Here is an 18,612-nt window from a genome sequence, read left to right as displayed (position 1 = left end):
AATATAAAAATTCTAAGGCAAGAGATTGAATTATTCTTACCAGTCCTTTTCTTAAGCATTTCAGAGTTTGACCACTCTATTGCTGTATGCTGTGTGCCCCAAAGCTCTCAAAGTATATCTTTTATACTTTGTATCTGTCTTAGGCATCTTCCTCATAACAGTCCTACTTGAAGATGAATAAATTCAAGCTCAAGGAGCTAAAATAAGTTGTATTAAGATTATGTAACTAATATGAAATCAAAAAAATTTTTTGGGGGGGGTACTGGGGATCGAACTCAGGTCCTTGTGCTTGCAAGGCAGGCAATGGAACCACTGAGCTAAATCCCTGGCCCACCAAAATTTGAAGTCTGAATTAAAGACAAAACCCAGCTTTTCTTTTAATACCAACGTTTCTCAATGATTGTCATTGAAATACCACTAAAGGCAGAAGAGAGTATGTATGGATGCCTGGGAGATTTCTTAGCATGTATTTAATACCTACATTATTACTGCTCCATAATGTAAGGATAGGTCTTTTTTAAATGCTGAGGTTGTTGGGTTGTTTTGTTAATTCAAACTTAGAACTAAACTGTGTAGAAGATCCATGGCATATTATCTCAGGAATGGGAAAAATGGCACACTGTGCCATATTGTCTGGATGGCTTACCTACTGTAAATTATCTCACTCTGGTCCAAACAGCTCTTATAGTTGAGTCTCCAGCGTTTCCTCAGTATAAGCCAAGGATATCTCTTACATTTATTTCCTCTGAGTTTTTTAATTATCATGAATTAACCAATAGCAATGATCTTTCTGTACATCTAGATTCTGATTGACTTAACAAGTAATGTACTCTAAAGTTATATAGCTTTGGAAGTTTTCTAATTACTATGTTATAGTTAAAACTGTATTTTAAAGTAGTCTTTTTGTTGTTGTTGTTGTTACATAAGGTGTGTACTTTATTGGTTATGTGCTTTATAGAAACTACTGTTTACTTATTGGTATGGGGGATGGAACTCAGGACCTTGCACTTGGAAGGCAGGTACATTGCCACTGAGCTAAATAGCTGGCCCTGTTTTTTTAAAAGAGAGGTTAGAGTGTTAGAGAGAGAGGGAAGGAGCAGCAAGTCTTTTTGCTTATTATATAGCACTATTGTCATTTGTGGGGGTTGGGAGAGTTTAATAATAAGAACATAAATTAAGGGCCCGGGATTTAGCTCAGTGATATTGCCTCCTGCTTCACAAGCGCAAGATCCTGAGTTCAATCCCTGGTACCAGAAAGCATGCATAAATCAAGAAGCCGGGCCTGGTGGCACACAACTCTAATCCCAGCACTCTGTAGACTGAGGCAGAAGGATAGCAGAGAATTTGAGGCCAACCTGGGTTACATGCATGATCCTGTCTGAAAAAAAAAAAAAAATTCAAGAGTGCTTTGTAGCCAGGCCTGCTGGTACACACCTGTAATCCCAGCCCTCTGGAGGCTGAGGCAGGAGGATTGCCATGAGTTCAGGGGCCAGCCTGGACTACACAGTAAGTTCAAGATCAGCCTGAAACTACACAGCGAGACCCTGCCTCAAAAAACTTCACAACAACAAAAAAAGTGTTTTCTAATTAATGCTGATGAAAGAACATGTTTTTCTGTGATACAGAAAGCAAAATAGAAGAATTTCGTCTTAGGTTTCACAGAGAAGTATGATCATTATTTGATAATTAAGGATAGCTTGAATAGTTTTTTCTCTTGCAAGTTTCCAGATAAATCTATAAAATCATATATTTAGGCACCATTTTGGTGAGAAAGTTAAGCTGATGGTATAAAAATGGGAGAAAATAGACCACGAGAAAAATTTTTTTCATTATGTTAAATCTTGGCAAATTTAAAAACTTATTTTAAATTAGTTACAACAGCTATAAAAGTCTTTGTAAACGTTAATCTGTGTAAACGCGGAGTTAAGTGTCTATCATCTCTTTAAAAGGCTTATTTGGTATAATTTTTCTTATCAAAAAGTTTCTTTCCCAAGCAGTTTATTTTTAAAATACTCTTGTTTTATTTTTCAGATGATAGCATTTCTGCTGCAAGTACTTCTGATGTTCAAGATCGCCTATCAGCTCTTGAGTTACGAGTTCAACAACAAGAAGATGAAATCACTGTGCTAAAGGCAGCTTTGGCAGATGTTTTGAGGCGTCTTGCAATCTCTGAAGATCATGCGGTCTCAGTGAAAAAATCAATCCCAAGTAAAGGTAATTAAGTGGGTTGTAAAATAGCAAGTCTTGCTTTTTGCAACATTTTCTTTGAACAGTAAAATTGGAAATACAAAATTATTTTCTCTTTTGGATTATTTGTAATTATAATTTATTTCTTTATTCTCAAGAAATGCTGCAAGTCTATTGTATATATATATATATTTTTTTTTTTGGTACCAAGGATCAAACTCAGAATCTTGTGCTTGTGAGGCAGGCATCAGCACCTCTGAGCTAAATCCCCGGCCCTATTCTTATTATTTTAAATTGGGAAATTTTGTGAAATACCACACATTGCACTTACAGGCTCTTACATCATACTATTTGTATGAAGTTACAATCTCTCAATTAGAGAATATATTTACTGAGTAATAAATTTGCTGAGATAATAGATTTTCTGAATCTTTTTGTTTCTCCCATTCTGTTTTAAACATAACAAGCACTCATATATTTAAAAGCAATTTTATTTTTACAGAAACATGATTAAAATTATTATAGTTAAGAAGCCTTGTTCTAAGCCCTCTGTAATCATTAGTCAACAGAAGCCTGGAAAAATAAACTTGAAATCTAACATATTGCCCCCCTCAGTACAATGGGAATTATAACCTCCAGATAACTGGGACTTTTCAAGGTTGAAAGAAATAGTCCTTAGTACCCTGTTATGAGTTTAAAGCTGTTATGGCCTTTTTCTTCCTTCAGCCACCAAGAAAGAATTTAAAATTCTTCCAAATTAATCAAGCATTTGAATATATCATTTCACATCTTTTATTGAATTCTTGGTAGACTAGATAAGGAGTGGCATGATTACCTTTATTTTGACAATGGGAAAAGTGAGAATGTGCATTTGCTTTTATTTCCTTGCTATACTATGCAAATATAAATTATTAACCTAAAAAAAAAAAGAATGGGAATAAATTATTAACCTAGTGAGGACTCTGCATACCTCCTAGATTCTAACTAGGTAAAAGACAATATAGTTAACCAGGATGTGGGAAGCAAATCTGGAAGAAAGATTGTGAATTCAGGCTTTGAATGTTGTGTTTGAGGTATACATGGCTTATGAATAGGTACATGCAGACAGCTGAAGGTAGGTTTAGTACTTGTGTAAGTTTTGGTTGGCAAAAAGAATTTGGTACTGTTCAGGTTATACGTGAGAGTTAGCAATAGGAGGATGTAAAATGAGGAGAAAGCCTAACATAGTTCCATCTGGGAGCTCTCCAGCATTGCAGCATAACAGTGATTCATGTTGCCAGCTGCTACAGAAAGAGGTCAGATAAACCAAAGACTTAGAAGTGACCATTTGAACTTATAAGATATTAGAAACGTCTTTAGAAGCTATTTTAGTGGAGTATTGGGATTGAAAATCAGCTTCTAGTGTTTTGAGAAGAATTGTGGAATTTTTCAGCCGCAAATATAGCCATTCTTAAAACATTTCAGTGGGGAAGATCGGTAGTGGCTAGAAGAATGTGATAAATTGGAGACTAGTTTTAATTTGTAATTTTTATTTATTTTTGTTGTTGTTGGTTCTGGGAATCAAACTCAGTGCCTTACACATGCTACAGAAGCATTCTGCTGAGCCACACCCTTAGCCTCTTGTAATTTTTATTTTTTAAGATGTTAAAGATTTGTTGAGGACAAAAAGACAGCAGAGAGGAAAATGATGTTGAGGTTGGGTAGTAATTGGTGAAGCAAAGTTCCTGAGAGCTTGAAGGGATTTTAGAGCCTGTGGGAAACCATTAGTCTTAGAAATAAGACTACTATTTGAGATAGAAGAAGAGAGGTAAAAACTCAGCAGAGGTCTAAATATTCACAGTTATCAGGGCTGGAAGTTTCAGTCCTTAAGTGAGGAGACAGTGGTGACTCTTTAAGAGATTAAGATGGGTTTTGGGTGGTGGAAAAAAGAGATTAAATATTTGGACAGGTTAGAGTGGAGAATGGAAAACCATAAATATATGGAAGAAGAGCTGAGTGACCCTGAGAATATGGAGATGAGAAACTGGTTGGGGAAGAATGGAGGAGCATCATTCTGCCTGGTTTTTTGACTGTGGCTCTTTTCCCTTGCATCTTCAAGCATGGGGCCTAGGTGTTAATAGTGGAGAATTAGAGAGAGGTCAGAATTAATCTTTTCCATCAATGGTAGTAAGATAAATGCAGCACTAACAAGGAATTAAGCACTTGGGAGTTTGGCAAAAGGCTTTTGGTAGAAACCATTTTGGATAATGCTTTATTGTGGTTTTACAATTTCTTTTTTTAACCAACTTTGGAGGTCGAGCTGGGAAAAAAATTAATTTTCATAAAGGGTTTTAGAGCTGTTAGAGTAGAATGAGGAACCAAGTCAGTTAACATGTATGAGCAAAACTTTGTAAAGACGGAAGAACAAGTTTCTATAATTCATAATGTATACATGTATATATGTGACACACACACATTCTGCCCAAAACATGTATAAAACTTCAGGAAAATAAAAAATTGTGTAAGTATTTTAATACTAAATTTATTTGTTTTCTGAGCCAGAGTCTCACTGTGTAGTTCTGTAGGGTGGTCTCTCACTGTGTAGCCCAGGCTGGCCTCGAACTCATAGCAATCCTCATGCCTCCACCTCCCAAGTGCTGGGGTTACAGGCATACACTAGCACCCCCAGCTTAATAATAAATTTATTGAGACATCAGGAGATTAATACAAGTTACCTTTGGCCTCTACAATTTTTTTTTTTTAAACAGTATTCCAGGTGGGAAATGATGATGGTTTGGCTAGCAGGCAGAGATGGAAGTTGGCCTCTACAATTAAAAGAGGTGCTCAAAGTGGTGGCTATTAGCTTCCACATGCATTTTCAATTTCTTCTTTAAGGGCTGGCAGTGCAGTGGGTTTCTGTGATCTAAGGCATCATCCAGAGTCCCTCATGTGAAGGTAACACCCTCTGCTGAAAAAGCATCATACTAGTCTTTTTTTTTGCTGCAGTGTGTATACATTTTTGGTGGAATGAATATATATATTATATATATAATATTATATATATTAAATATATATATATTTATTTTTGTACATTTTCCTCAGCTTCTAAATCTATCTATGAAGTCTTGCAGTAGAAAGTGATACAGTATTTGCTTGCTAGATAAAATATTTTAAAATGTATTTTTTGATTATAGTAATCGTACATATTTGTAGGGTACAGTTTGCCATTTTAGCACATGTATACACTTTGTAATGTTCTGGCGAGGATAAATCAGCACATCTGTCACCTCAGACATTATCATTTCTTTGTATTAGGAACATTTTAAATCTTCTTTCATAGCAATTTTGAAATAACTAATTGTCATCAAATGTCATAGTTACCCTCCCATGCTACAGAGCATTAGAATTATTCCTCCCATCCAGCTGCAACTTTGTATCTGTTAACCATCCTCTCTTCATCCCTTCTTCCCCTATACCCTTCCCAGGCTCTGGTAACCACTATTCTTTTCTCTTCAGCTTTTTAGCTTCTACATGTACATGAGAACATTTGGTGTCTTTCTGTGCCTTGTTTATTCCACTTAATATCCTCCAGTTCCATCCATGTTGCTGCAAATTAAAGAATTCCATTCTTTTTTATGATTGAATAATATTTCGCTGTATATATACATACCATGTTTTCTTTATCTATTTATCTGTCAACAGCCCTGTAGGTTGATTTTATATCTTAGCTGTTGTGAATAATGCTGCAGTAAACATTCAAGTGCAGATGTTTCCCAGCATACTGATTTCATTTATTATGGACATAGTTTAGTAGTGGGATTGCTGGATCATGTGGCAAATTTTTGGAGGAACTTCCATACTGTTTTCCCCAGTCTCTGTACTAATTAACCTTCCCACAGTGCATAGGAATTTCCTCTTCTAGCTGGACATGGCGGCAGATGCCTATAATCCCAGCACTCAGGAGGCTGAGGCAGGAGGATTGGCCAGAATTAGAGGCCAGCCTGAGACCCTGGCTCCAAAAAACAAAACAAAACAAAACAAAACAAAAAGAATTTCTCTTTCTGTGTTCTCACCAGTGTTTGTTAGTATTTTGTCTTTTTTTTTTTTGGTACTGAGGATCGAACTTGGGACCTTGCACTTGTGAGGCAGGCGCCGGAACCACTGAGTTAAATCTCCAGCCCAGTATTTGTCTTTTTTATAATAGCCATTCTGACTGGGTGAGATGATATCTCATTGTGGTTTTGATTTTCATTTCCCTCATGATTAATGATGTTGAGGATTTTTCTACATTTTAAGAACAGTATTTCAAATAGTTTTGTTAGTCCTTAAAAATATTTTAAATTTTTTCTTACACTTAACAGTATATTAAAATTTTGTGTTACTTGATAATTATTTAAATTTCCTCCAAAGTTTTATTTTCTAAGGTATTTCAGTGAAGAAAGTTCTGAAATATTAAAGGGAAATTCAGAGACTGCTTTTATTTGTTCATTCCACAGATAACACCACAAGTTGTATAACGTATCAGTTAGCACCTACCTCTCAGTGTCATGAAGTACTGTTAAATAGCTATAGTTCTGTTCCCCAGCAACAAGTTGTCTTTTCCTTACTCCTAATTCTTTTGTCTCTAAAATAAGACTAGGATTCACTTTGTTGGTGGTTTTTCAGTGGAGAATTAATGTACTCATTTCTGGAGCAACAGAGCTACCTGTAGCTGCTACATTGGCACTTAAGTGGCTTCACTGTTGGCATTTGTGTATGTCTTAAATTAGACCAACTGGGCCGGGGATTTAGCTCAGTGGTTCTGCCACCTGCCTCGCAAGCGCAAGGTTCTGAGTTCGATCCCTGGTACCAAAAACAAAACAAAACAAAAAAAAATTAGACCAACTAATTTAGTTGTCAGGTTTGACATTAAACATGACAAATGTATTAATGGCAGAAAAATTTGTAATAAACAGTTTAAGCAAAGTGTTTTCAGATAAATGAGATTTTTCATAAACTTAAAATACAGTTATTTTATAGGGATTTTTCTTTCTTCCTTTAATTATAAAAAGTTGTTTCTTATACTGTGGGCATTTTTTTCTCGTGTATGAATTTTTTGCTCCCCTGTGAAATGAGAATTTTTAAGTACAATCAGTTCACCATATCTGTGGGTTCTATATCTGTGGATTTAGTCATCCAAGGATCAAAAATATTTGGGGGGGGGGAGCTAACTGTGCTGAGCATGTACAGATTTTTTTTCTTGTAGTTACATGACATTTATATTTTATTACATATTTTGAGTAGTGTAGAAATGATTTAAAGTATACAGGTGGGTTGCATAGGTTATAGGCAAATATTGTACCATGTATATAAGAAGCTCAGGCATTTGTAAAGTTTGGTGTCAGACTTTGGTGGGTAGGGGGACTCTGGAACCATTTTCCCATAGATGTGAAGAACTGTTTTCACTTGCACATAAATTATTAATAAGACAATGATCAACATCATCATCTTATTTACATTTTCTAGATGATTTTTTCTGTAGAGTTCAAACTAAACAAATCCATATAGATAGATAGAGTCCTTTTATGAAGCTGTAATTAGAAAGATATATCAACTTTACTATTGCTAAGGACAGCTGTCACAGTTTTGCTGGGTGGTGGTGATGTTGGGGGTTTGGCTTCAGGTAGGAAAGTTAATTGTGTGTGTGGGCTAATGGCTGAATGAAATTTCTCCTGTCACTTCAGGTACTGGTGGCATTAAGAAAATGCCAAAAATCAGAAACACACCTAACTAATCATTCCAATGTATTTATTTGTCTTCTTTTAGTTTATCTTCCCCCATATGCCAGGAGTATTAAAAACTAAGCCTTACAATTTTCTTCAGTATATTGTGCCAGATACTTAACAAAGGTAAAATGTTTTACCAGTAGCTTTTAAGGTGGCCATTTAAATTTCTTATTTACCTTCTCTGTCAGAATTCTTTTCTTTTGGCACATATGTTCACAATATGTGCAACAATTGCAACTGAATCCTTGCCAAATGGAGGGGTGGGGGTTACCTGTACTTTGGAACAGAAACGAAGGCCTAGGGAACTCTTTGGCAGTTTCAACTGCCAAGAAGACAGATTATGCCACAGCTGGTGCCTGGGAAACCCATTAAGACCTCTTGGGAGTGACCAAGTGAATGTAATTTGAGATTACAGCCCAGTGGCATTATGTGAAGACAAGCTATTAGTACACAGTTCTATAGAAGTAAAAGAGTCCTATTTTTCTAAAAGTAGCGATTAATTATTAAAGCCAGAAAACTGTTGGTAATTAAAGATAGGAAGCATTATAATTGTCACTAAGAAGTGGAAGAACCCAAAGGTAAAATTGAAATGTAGGAGGTCACTTCTCTAAAAGAAACATGTAGAATCTGGGATACTATAAATGTGATCTGTATCATTTGGCTCCTATACCAAATAACAGTAGAAGGAAAGCAGGGATTGTCAGATTTGCTATAAAGATTGTTAATAAGTACAAGGTGTGATTGAAAAATACATTGAATGTTTACGTTATTGAAAAAAGTATTACAGTAAAAGACACATTGCCATCAAGGCCCACCCCACCCCCCGGCGGGGGCGGGGGCAGCGGTTTCAAACACCCATCTTTCTTGTCACTTTCTGAAGCAATTCTGGAAGTTCTCTTTTTATGTCTTTAGTTGCACTGTTGTGGCTGCCTCAATGAACTGAATTCATTAAAAATGTTTACCTTTCACAGTCATTTTGACTTTGGGGAAGAGCCAGAAATGTGGTGTGAGGACCAGTGAAGAAGGTGGCCGAGGACACGTTGTAATATTTTTATTTAACAGAAATTGCTGTAAACAGTTGATCAATAAGGGGTGTTCAGAAAATATGGTGAATGCTTAAATACAGTTTACTACAGTAAATGATACATTGCTAATAATCCCCTCAAAATCACCTTGCTTTGAACACTCTTATCCCATTGTTCTTGGCAATGTTCTTTTACTGTAAGAAGTTTTTTCTTTTTAAAATTTTAAGCAAATTCAACATATTTTTTCATCATGCCTTGCAAGTTACAGTTAAGGAAATGCAAGGTGTGAATCTCCTTAGTGGAACCATTAAGAGAAAATGACTGATAATTGTATGTGGAGGAGATGAGTGAGTCACTCCTTATTTTGACATTTCAGAGATTTCTAAATTGTCCTCTGTTGATAGAATATTGGTGGTTATTGGTTCAGGCCAAGCAGCAGTTACCATTTACAGGGTCCCATTGTTTCCTGAGGGTCAGATGGTTTCTTTGTCATTTCTCCCAGGAGTTGAAAGGATTAAGAGTACATCTGGTGGGGCCGGGGATTTAGCTCAGTGGTTTCGGTGCCTGCTCTCCAAGCTCAAGGACCCGAGTTCAATCCCTAGTACCAAAAAAGAAAGAGTACATCTGGTGAGTCAAGAAGAAAAAGAAGTATACAGAAATGACTCCAAATGGAGAAGATAAAATTTCACAGAAAACTCATGATTCTCATTCATTCTTCTCAAAAAATGAAGTAATTGACAGATTTAGAAAAGTAGCAAGGAGCTTGAAAATTAAATCAATCAATGTATATACAGTTGGAGCTATAGAGCATGTAATAGGAAATCTGAGATAAATGTATCAGCGTTCTTCATCATGGACCATCTTTATCCTTAAATAAAATTTTGCCTGTCATTTGAGACCTTAGAAGTTATTTCTTTTAAATGTTCTATTTTTTGTTTTTTCTTGAAATTATGTAAAAATTTTATTGTACATCTTTTTTGGCATTTGTATTTGTTGCTTCTGTTAGATTATAAGTCATTTGAAAGTAAGGACAATTTCCTAGCATCATAGCTTGTCTTGGGGGAATGCCTCAATGAATGCTTGTTAAATTACATGCATGAAGAAAATTATAGAAACAGAAAGTTGTGATGAAAGAAAATTACTGTTCTTGGGCTGAGGATTTGGCTCACTGGTACCACTACCTGCCTTGCAAGTGCAAGGTCCTGAGTTTGATCCCCAGTACCAAAAAAAAAGAAAATTGCTCTTCTAGATGGAGGGATTGGGGAAAAAACCAAGAATAAGAGGATATTATATGTGGAAGTAGCAATTAATATACAAGTCTGCAAGTCTACAGTATTGTGAAATTCATTAGTACAGTAATATGAATGCTTCTCTTTGTAAACAATTTGGTTCAAACAGAAACATTCGGCAAAATTTTGCTTCTACTGGCAAGACTCCACATCAGATGACAAACACGACCATGGCCATCTTCCCCACACAAGCACAAATGCAGCCATCTTCCCCAAAATCATAAGAAAAATTAAGTTTGTAAACCAAAGCATTTCTATATTTTGGAACTGTCAAGCTAAGGTGTCAAGAAGGTCATCTGTTCAAATGTATAATCAAGGAATATAAACCATAATGATTAGTATTTCCTTTTTTTAATTTAAAAAAATTTTTTTTAATGATTAGTATTCTTATGATAAAGTATAAATGTTTTCCTTGGCCTCCAACCCTGATATTATTATTATATTTCCTAGCGTGTTTAAAACTAAATTAGTACCTTATGGTTTACAGACTTTTAGCCTGTATGTCTCTTACTTCACTCTGGTTGCTGCTCAGAAATAGAACCACTTTTGTACCTTTGGTCCCTGGCTATGACTGTTGGTTCCAACTCATTGTCTGTTTTTTTGAGAAGGTTATAGCTCTATGCCCAGTCCCGGGGAGGTGTGCATGTCCCATTTGTCCTCTTGAACACCCTCCCAACCCATAACACTTATATGCACTCAGCTAATGATGCATTGCAGTTATAAATTTGTGTAACTGCAATAATCATTTTTGTTTCTTCCCAGATAAGTTTCTAATAGTCTTAAGTTTCAAAAAATGTACTTTGGACTTCTCAACTGAAAAACCTTCACCCGCATTTCCATTTAATTTTCTGCCTCTGCTTTAATCCATTTCCTCTGCCCTGGAAAATCATTCATGCCTTCATTCAAATACTAAGGATTCTTAGTACTAACACCTCAAATTAAACTATACAGTTGAAAGTGATTATCAAAATGTTCTTTTGATCTTTTCTTGCAATTTATATAAGTATCTGTTGAGTTGATCATTTAGTGCTATTCTCTACTTGGAATTTCCTTCTCATGCCCCATCTGTTGAATTACTAGCTGTTATCCTGGCACAATTCAAAATATCACTCTTCAGTAGGCAGATTTATTCCTCATATTTATTATTGTTCCCAGAGTCAGATTTTTGTTTCACTGCCTACTATAGTGTAACCTTGAGCATGTTAGTTGATCTTGGAGGATTTTGGTTTCTTCATCAGGAAAATTTAGAATGATAATAGAAAATCTCTTTTAGTATTGGGATGAAGATGAAAGGAGAAAACAATTATAAAATAAACAAGTATAAAGACTTAGGATAATACGTAACACATAGTAAGTGCTTGATAAGCTCTTATTGATGGATAGCTGTCTCTTTCCTTAATCTTTCAGGATACTACTCACTGCTTTAGACACTGGACATAAAGAAATAAAAGATAATTTTTTTGTTCCTAGAAAAGTAAGAAGAGGGCCAGGGATTTAGCTGTGGTTCCACTGCCTGCCTTTCAAGCTAAGAACCTGAGTTCGATCCCCGGTACCAAAAAAAAAGAAAAGTAAGAAGAAAAGCAAGTCAACTGTTATAAAACTTTATTAGTGGCATTAGTAAAGATACATTTAGGGTGCCACAGGAGCACATATTATAAATGCTTAACTCAAACTGGAATTGCAGTTTCTTTCCTGGAGGTGGCATCACTACTTGTGTACCTTCATGGTTTTAAGAGCCACTTATTGGTGCCAATTCCCAAATTATCTGTATGTTAAACTATCTTTTTTTTATTTTTTGGTACCGAGGATCAAACTTGGGACCTTGCACTTGCAAGGCAGACTGCGGAACCAGTGAGCTAAATCCCTGGCCCCGTATGCTAAACCATCTTACTTGAGAATTATCTATTTTCTAGATTGTTCTACTTGTCCTTCAGAATTCATAAATGTAGCATATTCCCAAAACTGAACTCATGATCTTGGAAAGTCCTACATATTTCTTTTCTTTTTCTTTTGGTACCGGGAATAGAACTCAGGACCTTATGCTTGCGAGTCAGGCATGGTGCCACTGAGCTAAATCCCCAGCTCAGTCCTACATATTTCTTAAAACTATTTCTTCCTTTCTTTAAACACTACCTAGCTGTTTTTCAGGTCCTCATCATCTTAGACCACTGTCCTAAAATCTGTTCACATAACCCCTAAAAAATTTTCTTTACGATAAAGATTGAACTGTTTGCAGCTTAAAATCCTATAGTATTTGCTATCATCTAAGTCCTGCTACTTTCCTTATCAAGACCCTGTTTCTCTTGTTCTACATTCTGGCCACATCAGTGAGGTCTTTGTGTCATATAGGTAAACATACCCACTTTGTGTTACATTCTGTCTCTTCCTTTATACATACTAGAACAGGATCCCAGTATATCTTAGCAACTACCTTCGAACTATTTCTTATCCTTTAAGACTTTCTTCTGTAATTCTTCTAGAAAGCCTTTCTAGAGCTCTGGGTCCCTAATTATCCTTACAGAATTGTGTGTCCTTTCTTTTTCTTGCGTGATATTCTATTGCCATCATTTTGTTACTGTATTTATGATGTTTTCATTGTCCCTGTGCATATCCCCAGCATTTTGAACTTCTTGGTGTCAGAGGCTGCCTTGTACAACTTTTATAAATGCAAGTTGAGGATTACAATAAAAGTCCTGAGTAAATACTTAATGGGTGGGTGGATAATGAATATATGTCAGTTTAGGCAAAGTGAAGTGATTAGCATATGCTGGAGAAAAGGACTATCCAAGTGTGAAAGTGCAGAAAGAGTAAATGTACTTACTTGGTTTAGAAGTTTAGATAAACAAGCACAGAAAATGAGGTTTGGGTTATCAGGTAATGAGCCTAGACTGATAGATAAGGCCCATAACAAGAGGTTTTTATGTCTTGCTAAGAAATTTTGGCTTTATCCTGAGGGTAGTTGAGAGCCATTAAAGAATTTTAATTCGCCGCCTGCTGCGCAAGTGCAAGGACCCGAGTTCGATCCCCGGTATCAAAAAAAAAAACAATTTAAGCTGAAGTGTGACAGGCAGATTTAAGATGCCTATATTTTTTGCATTTTAACATCTGGTGATATATCTTACAATTGATAGTGTCTTATAATTCTCATAAACACTTGGTTCTTTCTAGTGAACTTAAAATAATGGTGTATATTACAGTTAATCTTATATTAATCTCGGGCAGATAGCATGTTTTACAATGATGATTCTGGCACAGTGTAGAGAATGTCTTAGAGCAGAATAAAACTACAAGAAGGAGAATAGTGATAAACTAAACATAATCCAGAAGAGAAATTTGAGACAGTTGTGGGGAATTCAGTCAGTCATTCTGATACAAAGTGCTTTCTGTGTGGCAGGTCCAGTGCTGACTGAGCATGGAGGGTACATTCAATAATCACAAATAGGCGGGGTATCCAGGTAGAATTACAGGTGATTGTAAGTGGTGATACTGATTGTGATGGAAATAAAAGAGGCAGGGAGAAAGTAAACTAAGCCTTTGAGCCAAAACTTTATTGAGAATAAACATTACATGTGAAGAACATTCCTAGTAGAAGACCAAGTGCAAAAGCTTGGGTACAAGAAGAAATATTGAAGAAGAATCTTACTTAAGAGTTATTATAGTAATATAACAAAATAAAGGCACTCACATTGACTCAGCGCACATGGTAAGTCAAAATGGATTGCAGATTTCAATCTAAGGGGAAAAACTATAAAACTTACAAAAGAAAATTTAAGAGAAATCTTAGTGACCTGCAGTTGGGCACTGTGGGTGGAGTAGTACAGTATTGGAGATAGGACTCAGTGCCTTGCACTTGCTAGACAAGTGCTCTCCCACTAAGCTTTATCTCCAGCCCCAAAGATTTCTTAAATAGCACATAAATTAGCACAAAATCCATCAAAATTAATTGAAAAGATACATATCAAAATAATATTTGTACTTCAGTCCTTTGTGTGGTTTCATACCTCCAGATTTTAATTTCTTTCATAAGTGACTACAATTACGAGAGTTTAACTGAGGTTAAAGATTTGTCATTTTCAACATACATGATAATTTTCAATCATACTTTTTCTTTCTTTTTGCACTACCTGGGAATGTACCCAGGCCTTGCATATGACAGGCAGGCACTCTTGCACTGAACTACATATACCTCTAGATCCCATACATTGTTTTTTGAGATCTACTTTTTCACTCCATCAACACGTTTATGTTTTTTAAAATTTTGTTTCTAATTTTTTAGTCATTTTAAATAATAGAGATCAAATAGTAATTGCACAACCATTTCTATGGGTTATAAAAATTGTTATTACTCTGAAATAAAACATATAAGGTTCATAATTGGCTCACTTGTTGGAAACTTTCTGTTGACTAATAAAAAGGAAGCCATTTTATATATATATATATATATACACACACACACATACATACCTTGAAATGACTAGTCAAGAGATATATTATCTTTTTAGAATAATTATCTGAGGTATGAAACAGCTTTCTGAGACCAATCAAAACTGTCAGCCATGTGCTGCCATTTAATCATATGTCAGTGAATGATAATTCCACAAGATACAAGACGCATTTTTTTTCCATGTGCAGTTCATTGGTGTTAAATACAATGACACTGTTAGGCAACCATCAGTACAGTCCATCTCTAGGATGGAAGCTCTGTACGGATTAATAATACAGATAGACACTGTAGCACAGGCCTATAATCCCAGCTGCCTATGAGGATGAGGCAGGAGGATCACATGTTCAAGGCCAGCCTAGGCAACTTTAGCAAAATTCTATCTTACAAAAAAAAGTTAAATAATAATAATTTTTTAAAAATCCCATTCTTCCCTTTGCCACCCCAGCAACCACCATTCTATTTTCTTTTTTGGTACTGGGGATCGAACTTGGGGGACCTTGCACTTGTGACGCAGGCAGTGGAACCACTGAGCTAAATCCCCATCCCAATTCTTTTTTCTTTTTCTTCTTCCTCCTCCTCCTCCTGCACCACCACCTCCTCCTCCTCCTCCTCTTCCTCTTCTTCTTCTCTCCTTCCTCTTCTCCTTCTCCTTCTTCCTCCTCCTCCTTCTTCCTCCTCCTCCTCTTCCTCTTTTTCTTTTTTTTTTTTTTTTTGGTACTGGGGTTCAAACTCAGGACCTTGCACTTCCAAGGCAGGCATGGAGCCAGAGCCACTGAGCTATATCCCTGGCCCTGTTCTATTTTCTGTTTCTATTACTTTGGCTACTCTGGGTTCCTCATTTAAATGTAATCATGCAATATTTGTCCCTTTTTGAATGTCTTATTTTACTTAACATAATGTCATTAAAGTTCATAAGGTGTAAGCTGAATAGTATCCCATTGTATGTACATACCACATTTGGTTGTACATTCATCTATCCATCTATCAGAGGATATTTGGGTTGTTCTTCTTTTAGCCACTGTGAATAATGCTGTTATGTACATTAGTATACAAATATCTGTTCAAGACTGCTTTCAGATCTTCTAGAAATATTTCCAAAAGTGTAGTTGCTAGATCATATAATTCTATATTTAAATTTTTGAAAAGACATCATAATGTTTTCTATAGAAGCTACACCATTTTACATTCTTGCTAGTAGTGTATAGAGTTCTAGTTTCTCCACATCTTTGCCATATCCCCCCCCCCATTCTTTTTTTCTTTTTTGTACCCAGGATCAAACTCAGGACCTTGGACTTGCCAGGCATTTGCGGTGCCACTGAGCTAAATCCCCAGCCCCCCACCCTTTTTTGTTTATAATAGCTATCCTAATGGGTGTGATTGTTTTTGGGTTTTGTGAGATGAGTTTGAGGGCAGCCTGCTCACTGGTTCTAAATACTAATGGATTTAATTTTTTAAAACCCTGATCTTTGGGGAATATTTTGAAGTTTGAGAAAAAATTTTTTTTCCTTAACCATCTTTAGGACAGCCAAGCCTTCGAGAAGCTATTTCCATGTCCTGTATACCCAATGGAAGTGGTGCAAACAGAAAACCTGCTCACACCAGCTCTATCTCAATTGCAAGAAAAGAAACTCTGTCATCTGCTGCTAAAAGGTACCCATTTATAAGGGGAAAAAATACTAACATTGCAAAATTGTATGAGCCCGATAAATCAGTCTGCTTTTGAAAAAAATATGAAATAAGCTGTATGAGAGTCAAATGAACATGTCCTTTGAATTTTTTGTGAATGAACCTGTGCACAGTTTACATCATACTTTTTGAGATTTAGTATGGAAGCTTTTAGTTTTTACTAAAGAAAGAGAACAATTTCCTTTTCTGGTTTCTTTTGTTTTTAATTGTTTCTTTTTAGCAAGAATTTATTGATAACTATCATTATATTTAATGAAATTATCTGTGAATTTTCCTTAGCAAGTAATGTATTTGATACAGCATTTTTAAAGGGAAAATAGAATCTTTGGTATAGGTCTACATTAGTGGGAAGCTGAATGCTAGAACGTTTTTCTTCAGCCATAAGACTATATAAAGTTAAGGGCTAACTCAGGATATTATACTGATGTGTTGTGTCTGTTTGTGTCTGCATGTTAGAGGATGTTGGACAGAAAGCTGTGGAATTACTGCAATATAAAAGTTTCAGTGGAGTACAGATTTAGATTCTATATACAATATCCTGTTCATCAGTTAATTCATGGGAATTAGTACCCAATAAAATTGGTTGTAGGACTTTGTTTGCCCTTTTTTTGGACTTTTGAGCAAGTTATCTCGAGACCATAAGATAACAACTTTATAATCTTAAACAGTTTTCTTCAAACTACACAAGAGAAAATTCCCTAAGAGAATAATGTGTAACAGTGTACTGAAAATGCTTACGTCAATGAACTAATGCCAGTGACTGAATTTTTCATAGTGTGAATTTACATATTTAACCAAACAGGTGACTACCAGAATGGTGAAGAAATGAGATCTTGTCCTTTAAAAATTCCTTCTAGGGCCAGGGATTTAGCTCAGTGGTTCCACTGCCTGCCTTGTAAGCTCAGGGTCCAGAATTCGATCCCTGGTACCAAAACAAACAAAAATTCCCTCTAGAATTTAACCTTTTAAGTCATTGTTACAGAATCTAGACTTTATCTTTCAGAGAATGCTAAAAATTACTTCCTGTGCTCCACTTTCAAGAATAAGGAACAAATTGTAAGTTAAACAACTTAAAAGTAGAAAATTTTAATACCATTTATAGAAAGTTTCCACATTGTATCCAGTAACAGTTCAGATTCAGCCCAATTTTTTACATAGCTGTTAGGCTATGGCTTTGTAGTGATCAGTACTGTGCGCAATAGTGAGTCAGTAAATCTAAGACCAGCTGAGTTTTGCTACTGTATGATGCAGGGGCTGTATATTTTGCTTTTAAGTAACTTAGAAAAAAGGTTCTTATAAGTTGTCTTAGGCCCACATGAAACTAGTGGTCCATGCATTCTTGATAGTTTGAAGATTGACATAAAGACGTACCTTCCAACTCTGTTTTGATTTTGTTTTTAATTTCAAAGTTCCTTCAGTATTTTTGAAGTAAAATTTTCTTAGCACATACTTCTAAAAAATTTAACATGAAGTTGATAATCAGTGCCCAGTATGAAGTCAGAGGTGTTAGAACTGAATCAGATTACAAATGTCCCTGCCAAAATGATGTTGTCACATTTTTAACTAGTATATGATAAATTGTATATACCATGTATATTTGTTTAAGATGTTTTTGGAACATACCTCCTTGTTAATTATATACCTTATGGTAAAATTACAAAATGTGCTTTGATTAAGAACTATAGGCTGTTAGTAGTTTTCTGCCTTTTCAGCACTGGAATACAAGTCTTAATTCCATCTACTTTAAGGTTGTCAAGAATGCTTGTGCCATATAAGTACTCTCTTTTCTGGTACAAGAGGAATGGAAGTAGTTCATTATCAGAGTCAAAGTGTACAGCCATAAATATCTTTAATATAATTAAACCCAAGCCTCCCACCCACCCCCTTTCTATACCTGAATCTCTGATCAAATTCCTTGTGGACTCTTCAATAAAATATGCTCATAAATAAATTTTTATAATTCTTGTTTCATTTTTAAGGGAAGAGTAAAAAATCTAAAACTTGGTAAAATAATACAATAATTAGAACCTATCTCTTTTTCTGTCATTTAAAAATTGTCTTACTTCAATTTAATAATTTTCTAACTATGTAAGTCATGTTTAATCTTTCTAGAGCATTCAGTTTAGTTTTCCTAGAACTTTAGAACTTGTGACTCTTGTTCATATGTATATTTTGTCAATTTTCTTTATATTTACTTAACTTACATAATCAAAATAACTGACATAAACAGGTTTGGA

General features: G+C 35.4%; 2 protein-coding genes across 7 annotated transcripts in view; one reads left to right on the top strand and one right to left on the bottom strand.

Annotated features, from left to right (window-relative positions):
* Nucleotides 1–18,612, bottom strand: part of Cox7a2l (cytochrome c oxidase subunit 7A2 like) — a 124,871-nt gene that overhangs the window by 27,445 nt on the left and 78,814 nt on the right. For 2 of the 4 annotated variants that reach the window (XM_087216451.1, XM_087216453.1), the window contains one exon: nucleotides 8,968–9,554. The exons of 1 other annotated variant lie outside the window; for it this stretch is intronic. Coding sequence is in view for 2 of the 3 variants with exons in the window: in XM_087216453.1 (XP_087072579.1) it covers nucleotides 9,505–9,554 (50 nt within the window). In the remaining variant the exon portion in view is untranslated. Of the gene's footprint in view, nucleotides 1–7,936; nucleotides 9,555–18,612 lie in introns of those variants that run through there. One more of the 4 variants, XM_087216452.1, reaches the window with a different exon arrangement.
* Nucleotides 1–18,612, top strand: part of Eml4 (EMAP like 4) — a 158,227-nt gene that overhangs the window by 80,617 nt on the left and 58,998 nt on the right. For all 3 annotated transcript variants that reach the window (XM_004839352.4, XM_004839350.4, XM_087216450.1), the window contains 2 exons: nucleotides 2,032–2,214; nucleotides 16,210–16,339. In XM_004839352.4, the coding sequence (XP_004839409.2) occupies nucleotides 2,032–2,214; nucleotides 16,210–16,339 (313 nt within the window). The remainder of the gene's footprint in view (nucleotides 1–2,031; nucleotides 2,215–16,209; nucleotides 16,340–18,612) is intronic.

Source organism: Heterocephalus glaber, unplaced genomic scaffold, assembly GCF_053883595.1.
Source record: "Heterocephalus glaber isolate CG9 unplaced genomic scaffold, H.glaber_assembly_v1.0 deba00001457, whole genome shotgun sequence".
In the NCBI taxonomy this organism is placed as follows: Eukaryota; Metazoa; Chordata; class Mammalia; order Rodentia; family Bathyergidae; genus Heterocephalus; species Heterocephalus glaber.
This window is presented reverse-complemented; position numbering and strand designations above follow the sequence as displayed.